Source organism: Cucurbita pepo, chromosome LG07 (assembly GCF_002806865.2).
Source record: "Cucurbita pepo subsp. pepo cultivar mu-cu-16 chromosome LG07, ASM280686v2, whole genome shotgun sequence".
Taxonomy (NCBI): Eukaryota; Viridiplantae; Streptophyta; class Magnoliopsida; order Cucurbitales; family Cucurbitaceae; genus Cucurbita; species Cucurbita pepo.
The window spans coordinates 3,688,148-3,705,264 of NC_036644.1; the positions used below are offsets into that span (position 1 = coordinate 3,688,148).

Genomic DNA, 17,117 nt, shown 5'->3' on the forward strand with positions numbered 1-17,117 from the left:
GTTGGTCATGTGCCACTTTGAAAAAAGATGCCATTTTTAGGATAAGGTTTTCATATTATTTTTAAAATTTTCATCCACTCATACTTGACTTACTCTTTACGACACAAAACAAGAACAAAAAAGAAAACCCTAACATATATGTCTTAATTAAGTCAAACCCTAAATTAATTTAAACCAAACCAAACCTCTAGCTTATACATTATATTATGTTTTTTTCAAGCTATTTTGTGAGTTCTAGAGAGAGAGAAAGAGAGAGAAAATGGTGAGGAAATGTTCCCATTGTGGCAATGTGGGTCACAATTCAAGAACTTGCATCATTCAAAAAGAAAAGATTAGAGGTAAATTTAAGCTGTTTGGAGTTCATCTTGATGGAGTTTCATCTTCTTCGGTGGCGACGGTGGCGGGGGCGGCGGCGGCCGCCTTGTTGAAGAAGAGCATTAGCATGGAATGTTTGCCATCTTCTTCTTCTTCCTCTTCTTCTTGTGAGAAATTGTCAAATGGGTATCTCTCAGATGGGCTCATTACCAAAACCCATGAAAGAAAAAAGGGTATGTTCCCATTTGTTGTTTGAAAAGCTTAAAGCTGATAGATTACGGTATATTTCGTTCGTTCTTGTGTCGAAACCTTTTCGATCTTTTTCTATGGAAAATGATTATGTGATTGTGTTTGTGGTATTGTTAAGGTGTGCCATGGACGGAAGAAGAGCATAGAATGTTTCTTGTTGGGTTACAAAAGCTTGGAAAAGGAGATTGGAGAGGAATCTCGAGGAAATTTGTTACTACGAGAACTCCGACTCAAGTGGCTAGCCATGCACAAAAGTACTTTCTTCGACTCAATAGTCTCGACAAAAGAAAACACCGCCGCCCGAGCTTATTCGATGTAATTTCCCTTCAAAACTCTTCTTCATCTTTCAATCCAACTTTTTTTTTTTTTCATTCTTAGAAAAAGATTGAATTTTGAAGAATAACCCACTTTTTTAAGATAATGAATATTCATATATATATATATATATATATATATATATATCAATAAGTCCCAACAATCCAATTGTTGCCATTAGAAAATTATGAAGAATGTTATTAAAATAACCCTCTTGTGTTTGTTTACTTGAATTTCCATTTTCATTGACTCATTAAATGCATAAACTGCTGAAAGAGATGATATTATTAGTGCCTATCTATAATATATAATAATAAACTTATATGACATAATACTTTGAATTAAAAGTAATTTAGAGAAATAAAAAGGTCAAACTTTCTTCTTTAGATTTTTTTTTTTCTTGTTAATTTATTAAATATTAAATATTATGTTGGGTAAGTTTATCAGTATTTCGAGACTAAATTGAAATTTTTTAAACACCAAAGACCACGTATAATTAAACTTTTTCGTCGTGATCTATGAATGGCAGGTAGCTACAAGGGACAAATTCAGAGTCCAAGTGGTGAAGGGGAACAATTCCAAGCCAAGCAACCTGCCTCCATCCATTTCCTTTGGGATTCCATCAAATTCAACTCCAATTCATAATCATGTTCATCAAAGTTTATTGCCCATTTGGTTTGGTTATGAAGATCACAAGGCATTCAAATTCCTTGAGAACCCCATCAAATGTTCGAGCTCAAGCAGCCATTTTCATGGGAAACAGAAGACAAAGAGCCATCATCAAGCTCCTGATTTGCAGCTGAGTTTGTCCACTCCAAAGCCAGTAGAGCAAGCTGAGCAGCAGCAGCATTGCTGCAGAAATATACCCATTAATGGAGCCATTTCAGTGACGTGAGGACCAGCGCAACTAAACTAAGAAGCTGTCTTATTGAATATTGAAATTTTGTTTTTTGTTGTTNTAAGGATCGACTTGCTTTGCTTTTTGGGTGTAGGATGAAATATTAATTACTAGTAATTTGTAATTTTAAATGATACTAATGATCAATTTCAGTTGTAGCAAGCCTCTTCCTCACTATTATAAAATATGTGATAAGTGATCTTACTATTAGGTTGAAAAAATACATTCATATGCATTTCAAACAAGAATTATGTTATTCATTTTTAATAAGATCTAAAACCATGGCCTTGGAGTCCGGCCTTTCATATGCTCAAGATGTTTATCCATGTGTGCACTACTTTCGTACACACAAAACCCAACAAGCTCGTACCAATTTCATAATATCTTGGTTCAATAAATACCCATAAGTAGTATCAATTTCATACGTAACGACCCTACAATAATTGATCTAATGTATGAATAAGTTTTCAATAATTTGTACGACGAGCATATATGCATCATTTAAAATCAAAAACAACTTTCTATCTTTTTATATAATGTTCTCATCATTAGCATGTGATAAAATCATGCAAGCATTTATTCACAAATAAGTATAACATACCTCAAACAACTCATCTAACCAATATCATAAATTTACATGGTAACATTTTCCCTTTAATTTTTTTCTACCTAATATTTCATAATTCACTCATCTATGTCGTGTGGCAAAAAAACAACATATGAATAGTGATACTAAAGTGTTCACCCTTTGGGGGTATTTCGAGCTCCATAATACTAAATGTATTTTGGACTCCCCACTACTAAAATTACATTAAATGTGCTAGATGCCAGCCTTGGGTCCAAACTATGTTGTTCCAAGTGTACCCCACAATTAAAACATTAGACACCTAATGTAATCCTACTTTTTAAAACTTCAAATTCAAATCCTAAATACACTGAAAATATAAAAAAAAAAGTTGTCTTGAACACATTTGAACCCATAAAATTGAATCTAAATTGCATACTAAACTGGCTCTAAGCTTCTAATTCAACCTATAAAATATCAATCTAAGAAAATGCTGAAGCCAGAAGCTACAAAGAAAACAATTACATATTCGCAGGAACACAAGTAGAAAAATACTAGGAAACTGACAACAAAGCAAGGTAAGATAATTGGTGTGTTCCCCAATTGAAAATCACAGGACAAGGGTGGGTGCCTAGAAAGGAACAGGCAAGAAAGTGGACCAAACCCATTTTTGTTTTAGAAATCATTGTTTGGCATCCTTCACATGTTATATATTTTTTGTGGTCAGTAAGCATATATTGATGATAATTGGAAACAGACCCCATACAGTTCAAAGCCACGGCATTGAACACTTAGCAGAGAGAGACTTGCAGATTTTAAATATCACCTCTAGTAGTAAATGACATAGCACAGGTCAGTTCCTGCAGCCAAATCTTAAGAAACAGTGACATTTCAACTGCAGAGGATTCTCTCATTTACTCCCTGAACTATCCTATCAACACCTGGGCTACCCAAAAGTATTCAAAAAACACAGGTGAAATTGGTAAAATGTAAAACTCAATAATGAAAACATAAAATCTTCCATTTTCCCAACCTTTTTTTCACAAACCTAATTGACAAAGCCATAGGAACTTAAGTACTCCAAAGGTTCTATGGTTTTTTGTTTCTTTCTGGTCTCTCTTTTATTTTCCCTTTTTTTCTAAGGAAGGGAGACAGAAAGGGTAATTGATGGACTTACAGCCTTGGACCATTTCTGCTGGTGACCATCTGATGAAGAGTCTTGAAGTAGCAACCGAGAGGCTGAAGTCAGATGACATTAAATGGCAACTTGGTAAGAATCTATATTTACACTGCAAAAAACAGAAGGTGATCATTTTGTGCAGTAACCATTTCATTATAATATCCAAACTATATTACATTTTACAAAGAATCAGGTCATAGAGAAAACAAATACAATAGTTTATCCACTGTATTTGGTACCACACTTCATTGGTCATCCATGTAGAACACCCTATCTGATTTTCCATATCTAATAGTGAGTTAAATGTAACAAAAAATGACTCTAGGCACGCTTCATATGATAGAAAAACGTGAATAAATATACAGTGGTTCAATCGACTTCACTTGCACATGGGAATAAGCTGGCCAGAATTTGACTCCTCGATCAGAAATAGCATTTCATTTTCAGCAAATCTGTCATGAATCATGAGGTCCCTGAACTATCAACATAACTCGCTGCTTTACACTGTCTGAGCGGATGATGTCTCCTTTAAATCCAATCTGAAAATAAAGAAGAAACGTTATCAAGCTGATAACAATCAAGAAAAATAGGTGTGTATTAACTGGAACTTTGAGTTTAAGGAAAAGTTTCAACCTCAACGAGACCGTCTGGAGAGAACCACCGCAATAGCACGCCTAAGTGCACTACAGCAGGTATCAGCTTGAAAAGAAGAGGAGTTGTAACCTGCACAAAATGTTTACAAATGCCCCCATCAAGAAATTTATTGCTTCAGATAACTAACTACAAATATAATGGCAACACACAAGCTCAAGCAAAAAGACAACATTGTATATAATTTATACATATCACATACGTTAGGTTTCACAGCTTTAAATGAATTTCCAGATCTGCCCTTCACAGATGACTAATTCTAGTATGATTACTACTAGAAAACCAAGTGTTGGTCACGTTCCAAGCAAGACCAGAAACTACATTTGTGAGGAAGTCTCAATGCAAAATTTTACGAAATGAAAACCATTGTGAGTGAATTTCTGAAATCACTGCATATGCAAGTGGCTCAATCTTTGAAACATATTGTAGCCCAAAATGACCAAGAGCCAACATTGAAGTGTAAAATTTTCCTGTCGATCTGAGACCTTGCAGAAGGGTTGTTATCCCAAAAGAAAATTTGATGGCACTTCCCCTCTATAATGTCAGGCCGCCAAGGAAAATTTTGATGGCACGTTTTTTAAGCTGTTTTCTTTTTCTTTTCTTCTCTTTTCTTCTATATATATATATATATATATATATTGGCAGATGACCTGCTTGTATGAACCATCTATAGCAGTCAATTCTTGGACAAGGCTTGACTTTCAATGCAATACCTTCTGTCAAATCATAGTGAATAATTCACTTTAAACTAACTTGTTTCCTGAAGACAAATCAAACTAACGAATAGCAGAGGAAAAGAATCAGCACACTTTCAACTATTTCTAAATTATTCATCGTTCTTAATTACAATTGTTATCTAAAAAAATCAACACTATAGCAGCTGACTCGAAAAAAATCTAATAAGAAAACCATGCTGAGAATGCAATAGATGATTACAGCACATAAAATGACACCTATGAAACTGTAATACAGATATTATATAAAGAACTGAATTAAATCTCACCAGACTAAGGGCTGTGGTCCCAATAAGCAACAGATACAGTTTTCCCTGAAAATTGTCATAATATCAGCATCAACACTATAGTAGCTAAGCCCAAGGTTTCTGCTGAAAATCTAAGCTCTTAGGAAGCATTAGGGGGAGGGGTGGGCTTGGGAAGGGTTCAGCAACCTAAGCCCACCGCATGTTAGAACCGCAAACCCACAGGTTACGGTTTTTCCCTTTTAGGCAACTCTCCCCTCTCTCATTCCTTCCAGATGTGACTGCCAATATTTTATTTTAAAATAAAACTTATTATAACCAAAAAAAAAAAAAAAAAAAAAAAAAAAAAAAAAAAANTAATTTAAGTGATCTTAAGATCTTGCAATTTCTTGGAGTAAATTGTCTAAATATTTCCATTTTTCTTAGTTATTCACTTATTCTACACTTTTGTCCAATTAGAGAAGTTTCTTCAAACTCCTTTGGATAGGCCCCACTTTTGTAATTTCATGTATCAGTCAAATTGTTTCTTATAATAATAATAAAAAAAAAATAAAAAAAAAGGAGTGATTTAAAGATGAGTAGTTAATTTTGGAGAATTTAATTTGAAGTTAGCATATTAATTTTTTTTTTTAAAAACATAAATTTGATTAACAGAAAGCCATATTCAAAGTAACAAAAACAAATCTTCTCAAGAAGAAGAAAAAAGTATTTTATTTTGGACACGTTAAAATAAAAATGGTAAAATAATTCATAAATTATATTTAAGTTAAAATTATACACATTAAAGGAAGTATCTGATTCTTAAATCAGCACATTAAGTAGAAAAAGTATATGTATGGTATTTAGTTTAAACTAAATAACATTAAACTAACATAAACATATAGTATCTTATTTTTAAATTAGTCAGTTTAAAATAACCTATAAAATGTATTTTATTCTGAAGTTAGTCAAATTAAAATAAAACAGTTCTACAAAAAAAAAATATTTTGGACTTGAGTCAAATTTGAATAATAAGAAAAAAAAAAAATTGAGAACTTTAAGTAAATTCAAGTCCCAATAATTTGTTAAATATATATTGCTTATAAACCCGCACCACAAAGACAACTTTCTTCTACCCATGCTTTCTAAATTCTCAATCATGGGGCCACATTGTGATTAACAGGAGAGTTTTTTTTACATGCTTCTCGTTTCATGTTTGACCTGAGAAGCGGTAAAACAGCACTGACCTCTACTAGATGAAGATTAGAAGCACGGCTGAGAAGAACAAAAGCAAATTCCCCTATCTGAGCCAGAGACATTCCAACCTACACATCACAAATCAAATATCCAGAAGACTAATTATAACATATCATGAACTAAGCACAAATCCCTAGGATATAGTAATAGAATCTTACCAGAAGTGACGTCCTGTTGTTGTACCCAAATCCCTTCACCACTGTGCTAATTACAATTGTTTTTACAATTATTACTAGTATAACAGCTGCAAGCAATATATCAACATGGTTCCACAAAAACTGAACGTTGATCAGCATTCCAATGCTGGCAAGAAAAAGGGCCGCAAAGAAGTTCCTTATAGGCTCTATCTGTAGACAATCAATTTTTAATCATTCAAAAGGATGCAATACTACTCTTGAGATACAGAAAAACAGACATTTCAAACATAATTCCACAGCATATTGTCCGCATTAGAGTGTCAAAGTCCATCTTCCCTAATTCAACTACACTTGCCCTTCCAAATTCTTTTCAACCTAATTATAACCAGTCTTCAGATATTGGAAATGTGATACCACGTTCTGAAGGCCACACAAAAGAAAACTAATGGTATATGAAACCCCACTCAAAAAATAATATCAATAAACAGCAACATTAGATGAGACTAACAAGCTTTTGTAACACTACAATTAAGTCAAATGCACCTCTTGAAACAAAGCATGGAATGCCTTACTTGTTCGAAGGTATGTTGAGCAAGATCAGTTGTTGATATCATAACTCCAGCAGCAAATGAGCCCAATTCTAGACTTAGCCCTAACTTATCGCTACACTGAAATTGTAAAAACAGTTAATAACAAATAATACGCCCATAAAGTAACTTCAATTAATCATATTGCAACCAATAAAATTAAACAAGTTCATCAGACACAGACATGGTATCCCCACCGAAGAATCCATGCTTCAAAGAGTAATATTTAAAAAAGAAGAAAAAATGCAAATAAGTTTCAACTGACAGAACAATTATGTTAATATGATATTCTGGAAATTCAATTGGAAAAATAGACGTGAGGATGTTGACATTTTTCCATTGCAAGCTCAACCATATTCACCACTGAGGCATCAAAATTAATACTTAGGATAAAGATCATGCAGTAGAGAACCATTAAATTTAAAGTTTTCCGTTCACTTGGCAATCGGCAGCTTACTATCTGAGATACAGCCCAAGAAAGAAAGACTACAAGCATGCCTTGATTAAATTGTATTATTCATTCAGCCCCACAAATTTAAGGTCACAGAAAACTAATCCTTAAGTTTCTAATATGCATAACTAACCTGAATGATAGGAAAAAAAAAAAAAAAAAAAAAAAAANAAAAAAAAAAAAAAAAAAAAACAATTCAACATAAGTCCATCGCTAGCATAAAATTAAACTCACAGAAAAAGGAAAGTAGATACTAACCCACGCTACAAGCAAGCAGAATGCCACTGATGCTAATTGATAGAGTTCGTTGGTCTGAAGAGAAAATTAACTTAGAAATGAATCTGAACTTCTGACAGTTACCCAATTGTTAAAACAGTTGAATAAGTATTTGGATGCAAAAAAGCATACCTGTGATGATAGACTTATCATCAATTTTAAGAACCAAGGAATACATGTACGGGATAAAATTGACAAAACAACCCAAAAAGTAACCAAGATCACCAACCTGGTTGATAAATATAAAACCTCATAAATATAGGACTCATAGAATATAATTTCTCTACTCATTTACATGTGATTACAAAACCAGTACTCATTCTTCCTTAATAATAAAAAAATTGTGAATTAAAATATTTATAAAAAAACTAACCGTCTATAAAAGGCGTAAAAACTAGTTCCATATGGTTCTGAAAGCAAATATACAACCCGGCTAAACACACCAACTTTCACCCTTCTTTTTATAATAAATAAATATCTCACAAGAAGAAACAACACACACGTGAGGAACTCAAAGGAGCTTAAACTTCATCCTTTGAACCCCAAAGGTTTGCAACCAAAAAAAAACAAAAAGCTACCTACTCCCTACAAACATTTTAGAGAACTCTCTGGTTTGTTTCTAACCAATGTTCCAAAAGGAATACCACTAATAACATTTAGCTCAAGAATTTAAATTGCTATTTGAAATTAAAAGCACAAATATAGAGCACCAAGTCTTGCACCGAGTTTGGTAAGCCAAACAAAGCTCGGGAATCAAGTGGACTCAAAGATTAAGCCCCAAGAGGCTGCAAGAGCGTAACAATTAGGTTGAAGAGTGCAATTATGGTTCCCCTTTGTTCAATCTTCATTAAGTGATAATACCATTGTGGAAAAGTTGCCAAAGGAAAACTATAACTTTCTTTAAGTACTTAAGATTCCAAAGTAACTTAAAACAAGTCCGTTGAAAAAGGTCCTCTACTTCTACTGATCATTCAAAAGCAAAATTTCCTATGAACTCCTGTTCCAAAACAGTGTAATAGGCTACAAGCATAAGCTGAGGTCAAGTTATGCAAAGGGTTTATTACTGTGGGAAGAGATGCTTTTGAAACATTCTCACCATTGTCAAGAATCATAAATACTGCAAGGTAACACAGCCTAAGGTTTCAACTTACAAAGATGTCTAACATAGGTAACAATTGCAAAACATGTTTGGGATTCTAACGATAAAAACATAAGCATAATGAATAAGACTAAACAGCTGGCCCATCTCTTTACAGCACAAATCATATTAATTGGAAGCCTAACACACAGATATGCTAAAAACAAAAGGATGGTGAGGAGTAAGTGTTATGTACACATCAGGGAATAGGTGGGAAAACTTGTTCGCCATAAGATCCGTCCAAACTTTGAGATTTACAAAAAAATTAATAATAATTAACTGAGTGAGTAAAAGGTATGCTCATGTCCTTAATAAATTCCTATTTATACTTACACTTTACTCATGGATATCACTCCCTGAAGAATACCAGAATTCCCACCCAGCACTGGAAGCAAAGCAAAAAGTAACCCAACAGCACAGTCCTGCAAAGCCAATGAAACTGATGAGTTACATAATAATTTGTTCCCTTTGAGGTCAAGGTTTAATGAGGGGGAAAAACAAAAAACGTTACCTGCAAGATAAGGGTGCCGATCGTGACTTGTCCATGAAGAGCATTTGTCGAATTCTTTTCCATCAAAAATTTCAGCACCTAGTAACCAAGATGATAAGTATTTTACCATATACGCAAAAACATAGGACATAGAGCATGCCCGTGAAAAAAGTTATATAGTATCCTACCACTGCTGTTGAGGACATTGATAGAAATGCTCCAACAAAAACTCCTTCAGAAGCACTCCCACCGCATGACTGCCAAAAAAAAGCACAGCTGCTGAAGTTAAAGTGAAAGAAAAGAGTCTTAGGGAACTCTGATATAAAAAATTTATCAATAAAATAAAAGTTCATTGTTACAGGACGTATGCAAAAGTGTGGTAGATAAGCGTTAGAACCACAGAGCAGGATCCAAAATAATTAATTCAACGGCCTTTGGGGTAGTTAACAATACAAGATCACCAGATTTTCTGTTAACAAGCAGAAAAATCATACAGAGAAGCACTAGTTATTACCGAGGCTATGATCCCACTGAGGCACATAAATAGGATAATTTGGAGCAGGCCACCAAGGACTGCAACTGCACGAACAACTCGAAGCTAAAATATAGCATTAGGCTTAGGAAATCTATTATAATTTTATAAACATTCATGAATGACATTGAATGGAAATTAGACTGACCTTAGTTGTTGAAAACTCCAACCCCAGTGCAAAAAGAAGAAAAACTACACCAAATTGTGCCACCGTTTCAACCTAAACACAATAATCAATAAGAAAGAATTTCAGGACAAAACAAAGGATAAAGCTAGTGGTAAAGGCAACATGAAGAGAAAACAGCACAAACGTCATTTTTCTCTCAATAACCATCACAAGAGAGATACATGTTGCATGCACTAATAAGACAGTGGCTTTGACAGACACAACAACGTTAGAAGTAAAATCAAGAAAGATTGTGCCTGAAACTGACTGACAATATCAAAGAAAAGGACCAGAGTGATAGCTTGGAAGGGCTGCCCCTTTCCTCTGAAGAAAACCTCTCTTTTTTTTTCTTTTTTTTTTTTTATAGAAATCCCTAAATTTCCTAACTCACACGATTTATAACCAACCTTTCATAACAACTATTATCTAAGGACTAATTGACCCCTATCTACAGACCTAAGTCACCTCACAGATTAGAATCAACTTTTAGAAATTTGGTCAAGAGGCCAATGCACGTTAAAATAATCAGAATCCACTTTCTTGATGGAACCATTTTAGAAACTAATAACTGCAGCAAAGCCTATTCTTTTATCATGTCCTATTGGTTAAATAAAAATAAACAAGATTAAAAAGAAAAATCGCTGGTGGTTAATTACCAAATTAAAACTTTGGAAGCAAAACAAATTCATTAGACAAAAAAAGATAAGAAATAAGAGGGGTAGGGTATTTTTCCAATTCATCTGAGAAGATCTCATGAAGAGATCAAGAACTCTGCATTCTGATCTTCTCAGGTTGAACTACAAAGCCTGAATGCTCCATTTTCAGCACTGACGACAAGACTAAAACATAAAGAACTCAAGGACATGCATTCCAAATAACATGCTATTGTCTTCCAATTTTTTAGTAGAGGAAAAAAGAGACCCACGAAACATAAATGATAGCTTTAGGAGAAACGTACTTGCACCATTTCACTGACAAAATTAAATCCTCCAGGCCCAATAATAGATCCTGCTAGAAGGTATCCAGTTATAACCTGATAAAATATAACACATGTTACACATACATTGGATTTCCATATCATGAAATCAGATCACATCCTAGGAATGTTATTCACCATCAAATAGCTTAGGTAAAAAAGTAATCATACTGGTTGTCCAGCACAGGCGAAGGCAATGCCACCACAAGTTGCAGAGACAATAACGATAACCAAATCTGAGATCAATCTGCCAACTCAAAAAATCATAAGTTAATATCCATTCATTACTTAAGGGACAATTATATGAAATAAAAACATACCTCAAGTCTAGCTGCAGCACTGGATATTTAGACTTGAAGTTAGATATGATAAAGACATTGTCCTGAAAAAGAAGGAAAATAAGAAGTTTCAGCAACCTCTGAACATAAAACAAACATCTGACATAGAATACCAAAAATGAAATACTTGTACCTTCCGATCAATCAATGTAGGAGTGTCTTCAGCTCCATTATCACTGTCCAAATTGAAAACATTTTGAAGCTGAAACCTAAATTAGAAGCACAAGTTTTAGGGAAATACACGCTATATCCACTAGTATGGCCTGAAAGTGAAATGTAATACTCAAGTAAGAAGCATATACTTTTCCTCTTTGGTATCATTTTTCTTTGACTTTACCCTTGCCACAGTCTCCAGAACTGCCTGATTAACAACGTCAATCAATGAGGGCAAAACCAGCGCATGATTGTGACCGTATATGCTTGAAACAGTTTACTTTACTTGTGTGAATAGGATCCATAATTCACGTGTTGAGCTTATTAAATCTTTAAGAATAATGGTCACTAGTTTAAAATATACCTGCTGCTCCGCTACGCTGTTGTTGAAGCCTCCTGCATCAGTTGCTGAAATACAAGAGAGAGAAATGTCCTCACATTACTCAAATAGAATATAGAAGGTATCAACATCATAATAGTGAAGCCACCAGCGATATATCTAACATACATCATGCGCATTGAACAACTTTCTCAAACTATTTAAACACTAATATAAATATGTAAAATACGTGAACAATAGAAGGATAGAAATAACAAATGAGATCGATATGCATTGATCTAAATGATCAAATTGAAAAGCTAAAACCAAACAGGTAGAAAGAACAATTCATACAGAAATCGTAATTACAGACAAATTCCGTATTAACATCCTCTTACTAAGAAAAGTGAGAAATACGTCTCCAAAAGCTACAAAACTGAAACGAACCAGATCAAAAACAAAAAAAGAAACAAACAAACAAACAAACCACATAACTATAGAACTGAAGAATTCGTAACCAAAATTAACGCAAATTGCAAAACCAAACAAATGAAAACCCTAACAAAAAGGAGTGAGCAAACGAGATCTAAGATCTACTAACCTTCATTCTGGTCATTCTCCTTGAACTCATTCTCCAAAGCACGATCAATTATGTCAGCAAAACTACCCTCCTTATTCCTCGGACTGGATACATTACTAGACTGGAGAGTAGCGTTAGCGAGAACCGGGTGATCCGAGTCGGAGAGGGCGAGAGCGGTGGAAGGAAGTGAGAGGAGAAGAAGAGAGATGAAGATGGAAATGCAGTCAGATGAGGAGGAAACCTTCAACATTGCAGGAATGTTGGCAACTAGTTGCTCACCATGGGAGAGAAATGGAGGTGAAAGGAGAAACACAGGGATTCGGAAGCAGGAGAAATGAAGAAACCAGGAAGAGAGAGAGTGTGGAGGAGAAGACGATAGCGTTGAAGAGAGGGAGTCAGTAGCTAACCATATCAGAGTGAAAGGTCAATGTGTAGTTCTTGAACCGTCGTTCAATAGCGCATCGCCGACTATTGGACGTACACTTTTTTTTTATTTTATATATATATATAGTTAGAAACCATGGCTCTGCTTTAGGCTTTCCCCGAAGGTCTCATACCATATAAACTCATGATATTCCATTAAATTAATCAACGTGGGACTCACCCTCAATAATCCTCAATAATTCTCAACAATCCTTCCCTCGAACAAAGCACACTATAAGCCTCCCCGGAGGCTTATGACGCTCTTGAATAGCCTCCCTTTAATCGAGACTCGACTCCTTTCTCTGGAGCCCTCGAACAAAGTACACCCTTTGTTCGACACTCTAGTCACTTTTGACTATACCTTCGAGGCCCACAATTCTTTGTTCGACATTTGAGGATCTTATCGACATAGCTAAGTTTAGGGCATGACTATGATACCATGTTAGAAATCAGGACTCTCCACAATGGTATGATATTGTCCACTTTGAGTGCAAGCTCTCATAGCTTTGCTTCGGGTTTCCCCAAAAGACCTCATACCAATAGAGATAGTATTCCTCCCTTATAAACCCATGATCTTTCACTAAATTAACCAATATGAGACTCACTCCCAATAATCCTCTATATATATATAAATTTAATTTAATAAATCATAATAATCATAATAATCAAATTAATTTTTATTATAAACTTTTAATTTCATAAAATTGCACCCTAAATATATATAAGTATAGTAATTGTAGTCCTAAAATTTTAGTTAAAAAATGGTAATGTTGACTATAATTTGAGTGTATTAATAATTCAAATAAATAATATAAATAATTTTTTTTAAAAATAAGATAATGAATGGATTTATTTTATTTGAATGTAATAAAATAAATTATAAAATTTGTGAATTTTGGAGTTTATGTGAATTTAATTTATAAAATGTTAAAAATATTTAATAAATTTTTAAAAAATTTAAAATTGTGTAGAGAGAAGTTATTGGGTTAATTCTTTTGATAAATTAAAAACAATAAAAAGAAATTATAAGGTAGTAAAATAGGAATTTTTTTTTTTTTTTTTTTTTTTTATTGGGAGGAAAATAGAATTTAAATCTATAATTAAAATTTCAAATGGAGTAATATTGAGATGAAGTCTTAAGGGGACAGTGGAGATCCAGTGGAGATGGGGCCCACCCACGTGGCCAAGTTGACTTGTCACTTGGGATTCTTGTAAACGACATTCAACGACGTCGGTTAGCCTCATGCGCCGTTTTGGACCCAAGCCGGATTATTTGGGCTTGGTTCTGTTGTCGGTCTTCAAACTAAAAAAAGAGTTCAAGTTTAAAAAATAATTTACCTTTAAATTTTTTTTAAAAGAAATTAAAAAATACTTATGAATTTTTCTAAACAAATTTTAAAAATCAAATAGGTTACTACGTCTAAAAAAATATTCATAAATTTTTAAAAGTAACGTTAAAAAGTTTGGAGATAACATATAAGATACCGATAGACGGATTTCGTCTGTATATTATAAATAAGAACTTTTTGAACTTTTCTATAAAGATAAAGAGCGTTGGCACTACTTTAAAATTTTAATAAGTATTCTTAAGACAGTGTCTGTAACCACTCTAAATTTTTATTTATTTAATCTAAGATCATTACTATACACAAAATTTACTTTAAATGGACTCTTATCATAAGAGCGACATAAGTTTGTCTTTTACTACCTCGTGAATAACGAATATAAGGAAAGAAAGGAAAACAACTCTGAAATAAATGTTTATACTAACCTATGATTTATTAATGCGATTACAATTCAACCTATACTAATGATGCAAACCGGAATTCAACCTATATTAACATATACTATGAATGCAAATGAAATTCAACCTATACTAACCTATACTACGAATAGAAAACAAATCCTATGCATGTGCCACGATCTCGAGATGTGCGATGTTGCTGTCGGTCTCACATGGGTGCCTTGCCTTTATATGAAAATGTGGTAGCAATAGGCTTGAGTATTTCTAGAATACTCAGTAAGTGACCCCCTATCGGGGTTATGCAACAATCACAGGCAAATGAGATGATGAGACATATCTTTCCATCTATCTTCCTACGGTGCTGTCCTAACGGGTAATTTGGACTTGTACCATATACTCTACACATAGCCCATATGTGCGAGTATGGGCTCACCAGTCAATTCGCACACCGCTGGGCCACTTTCCTTGTCGGGCGAGCATACTCTGGGAGTTGCTTAGGCCAGACACCCATTAGAACTAGTAACCGTCACGACAGCGCTATGCAAAACATAACGATTGTACCCCTGTCATTGGGTGTACGCGTCCGTACCCTTGTGATGGAATAGGGGTATCCTCCAATGCATGAGGTCCCCAATATTTCTACTTTTATCATTAATGAATAGAACCCCGCTATCATCTTTCATGCTTAACATGTCATTTCTCATTTTTCAGTCTACGTATCATACATAATCCTAACGAGGTTACATTTCATGCAATTTATTGTGATTTCATGTCATACATTATTACATTCAAAATTATAGTACCATTCATGCCAGAATCATCCAGACACATCATAAACGTCATAAGCATAACACATCACACCATACTAAACAACATACATTCACATTTCACAAGTGTACTTAATCGAGTATAACAGTCAAGCATACAATTTAATAACACGTGCGAATCCACGGGCAGGTGCCAACATACAACATACAACGCGTAACCTACGACGGGTGAGCCACTTACTTGGTAGGCCTTAGCCGAAGTACTCTCTAAAATATAAACGTAAACATCCTACGCTTCCGTTGGTGGTTGGTTCCTATTGGATCATTCGACACCTTCGTTAGTATTTCACAAACATAATTAATTTTCAACTTAAATTTGTGAAATACGGCCTTAAAATGATCTATTTTACCTTAAAAGGGTCAAAATCAAGTCCGAGAGGGTCGAAACGGTACCAAACAGGTTGAAAACAGGTTTCTCGAGCTGGATAAGCCGCAGAGCCGAGAAGCCGCCACCGAGCCGATCAAGCTGCCGAAGCCGAGGGGGTGTCGCGCTACAGACGTGCCACGTGGCACAACCAGAGGGCGACGCGTGTGCAGCGGTCTTGGGTCGAAGTGCGGGTTGTCGGGCGGGTCGGAGTCTAGACGAGGGTTCTGGTTGTGATGGGCTGCAGGGTTTGGTTGTGGTGGGCTAGGCTGAACTCTACTGGTAGGCCGCAGTTTGTTTCGATGGGTCGAGGGTTGAATCATTGGGCCGAGAGGGTTTTGCATTGCGGTCAGAGATCGGGTCGGACTTCGTCTTCCTCGCCCAGTTGCCAGAGAGTTTTTTTCGGTGACTCTCTCTCTCCTCGGTCATATCATTTCGACGTCCTTTTTCCTCCGTTTTTGAGTCTCCTTATCCCCCTAATCCCGTTTCTGGTGTTTGTTTGGTTCGTAAGGGCCTAACACTCTCGGACTTGAGAGGGTTCCGAATCAGACGTTCTGTCTCCCTTACCCAACGGTGTACAACGTTTAAGCAACGTCGAAATTTATCTTCGATGTGTGTAAAGGTCACTGGGATTGTTTTCGTGGTGTAGATCAGAGGTTTCGAAGTCGATTTCGTATGGTTTGGCTTCGCCGGAGCGTCGTCAGTTTCTTCCTCACTCTCACGTTTTTTTCATTTTCTTCCTTGCAGGCGATTTGACTAAGGGTCGGGGTCTGTTGTTGTGGTGACCCCCGAAGTTTGACGAGGCTCGTGGGTCGCGTGATAACGAAAACTCGACATTCACCGGAGTCTTCAATCATGCCGACGACCGCAGGAATTCTTTTTCTTTTCTAATCCGTTACCATGCCAATAAGAGTACTTTTATACATTTATAAAGAGTTAAAATAAAGAAACTTATTATTACCTTGACACCAAAGAGGAGTTCAACCCAATGTTTTATTTTTGTCCTAGTTGATCCCACATTATAAGTATATTGATTTTTCCTCAATAATCGAGTACTTTTGTCTGTAAATACTGCATATTTGATTCCATCCCTAAATTTTCTTCCTGTGAGTTCGAGTCTCAATACGAATGCTATTTCTTACTGTTCATATGTTATGATATGAATATACGGTTAAATGTATAATAGATCATATTTGTCCATAGTAAGATAATCTAGCGATTTACTTGT

The 17,117-nt window shown here is 35.0% G+C and overlaps 2 protein-coding genes across 2 annotated transcripts; one reads left to right on the forward strand and one right to left on the reverse strand.

Moving 5' to 3' along the window:
• Positions 1–248: 248 nt before the first annotated feature.
• Positions 249–1,819, forward strand: LOC111799076 (probable transcription factor At5g61620). Its single transcript, XM_023682473.1, has 3 exons — positions 249–548; positions 683–879; positions 1,409–1,819. The coding sequence occupies exons 1-3, from the start codon at positions 260–262 to the stop codon at positions 1,772–1,774; spliced, it is 852 nt and encodes a 283-aa protein (XP_023538241.1). The 5' UTR covers positions 249–259; the 3' UTR covers positions 1,775–1,819.
• Positions 1,820–3,651: 1,832 nt separating this feature from the next.
• On the reverse strand, positions 3,652–12,995 carry LOC111799051 (K(+) efflux antiporter 6-like). Its single transcript, XM_023682441.1, has 20 exons — positions 12,553–12,995; positions 11,997–12,040; positions 11,782–11,840; positions 11,613–11,688; positions 11,462–11,523; positions 11,313–11,388; positions 11,124–11,198; positions 10,148–10,219; positions 9,982–10,065; positions 9,656–9,724; positions 9,489–9,566; positions 9,311–9,399; positions 7,972–8,068; positions 7,822–7,875; positions 7,098–7,193; positions 6,547–6,735; positions 6,379–6,456; positions 5,177–5,221; positions 4,156–4,245; positions 3,652–4,061 (listed from the first exon to the last, which is right to left on the reverse strand). The coding sequence occupies exons 1-20, from the start codon at positions 12,779–12,781 to the stop codon at positions 3,978–3,980; spliced, it is 1,746 nt and encodes a 581-aa protein (XP_023538209.1). The 5' UTR covers positions 12,782–12,995; the 3' UTR covers positions 3,652–3,977.
• Positions 12,996–17,117: the final 4,122 nt, after the last annotated feature.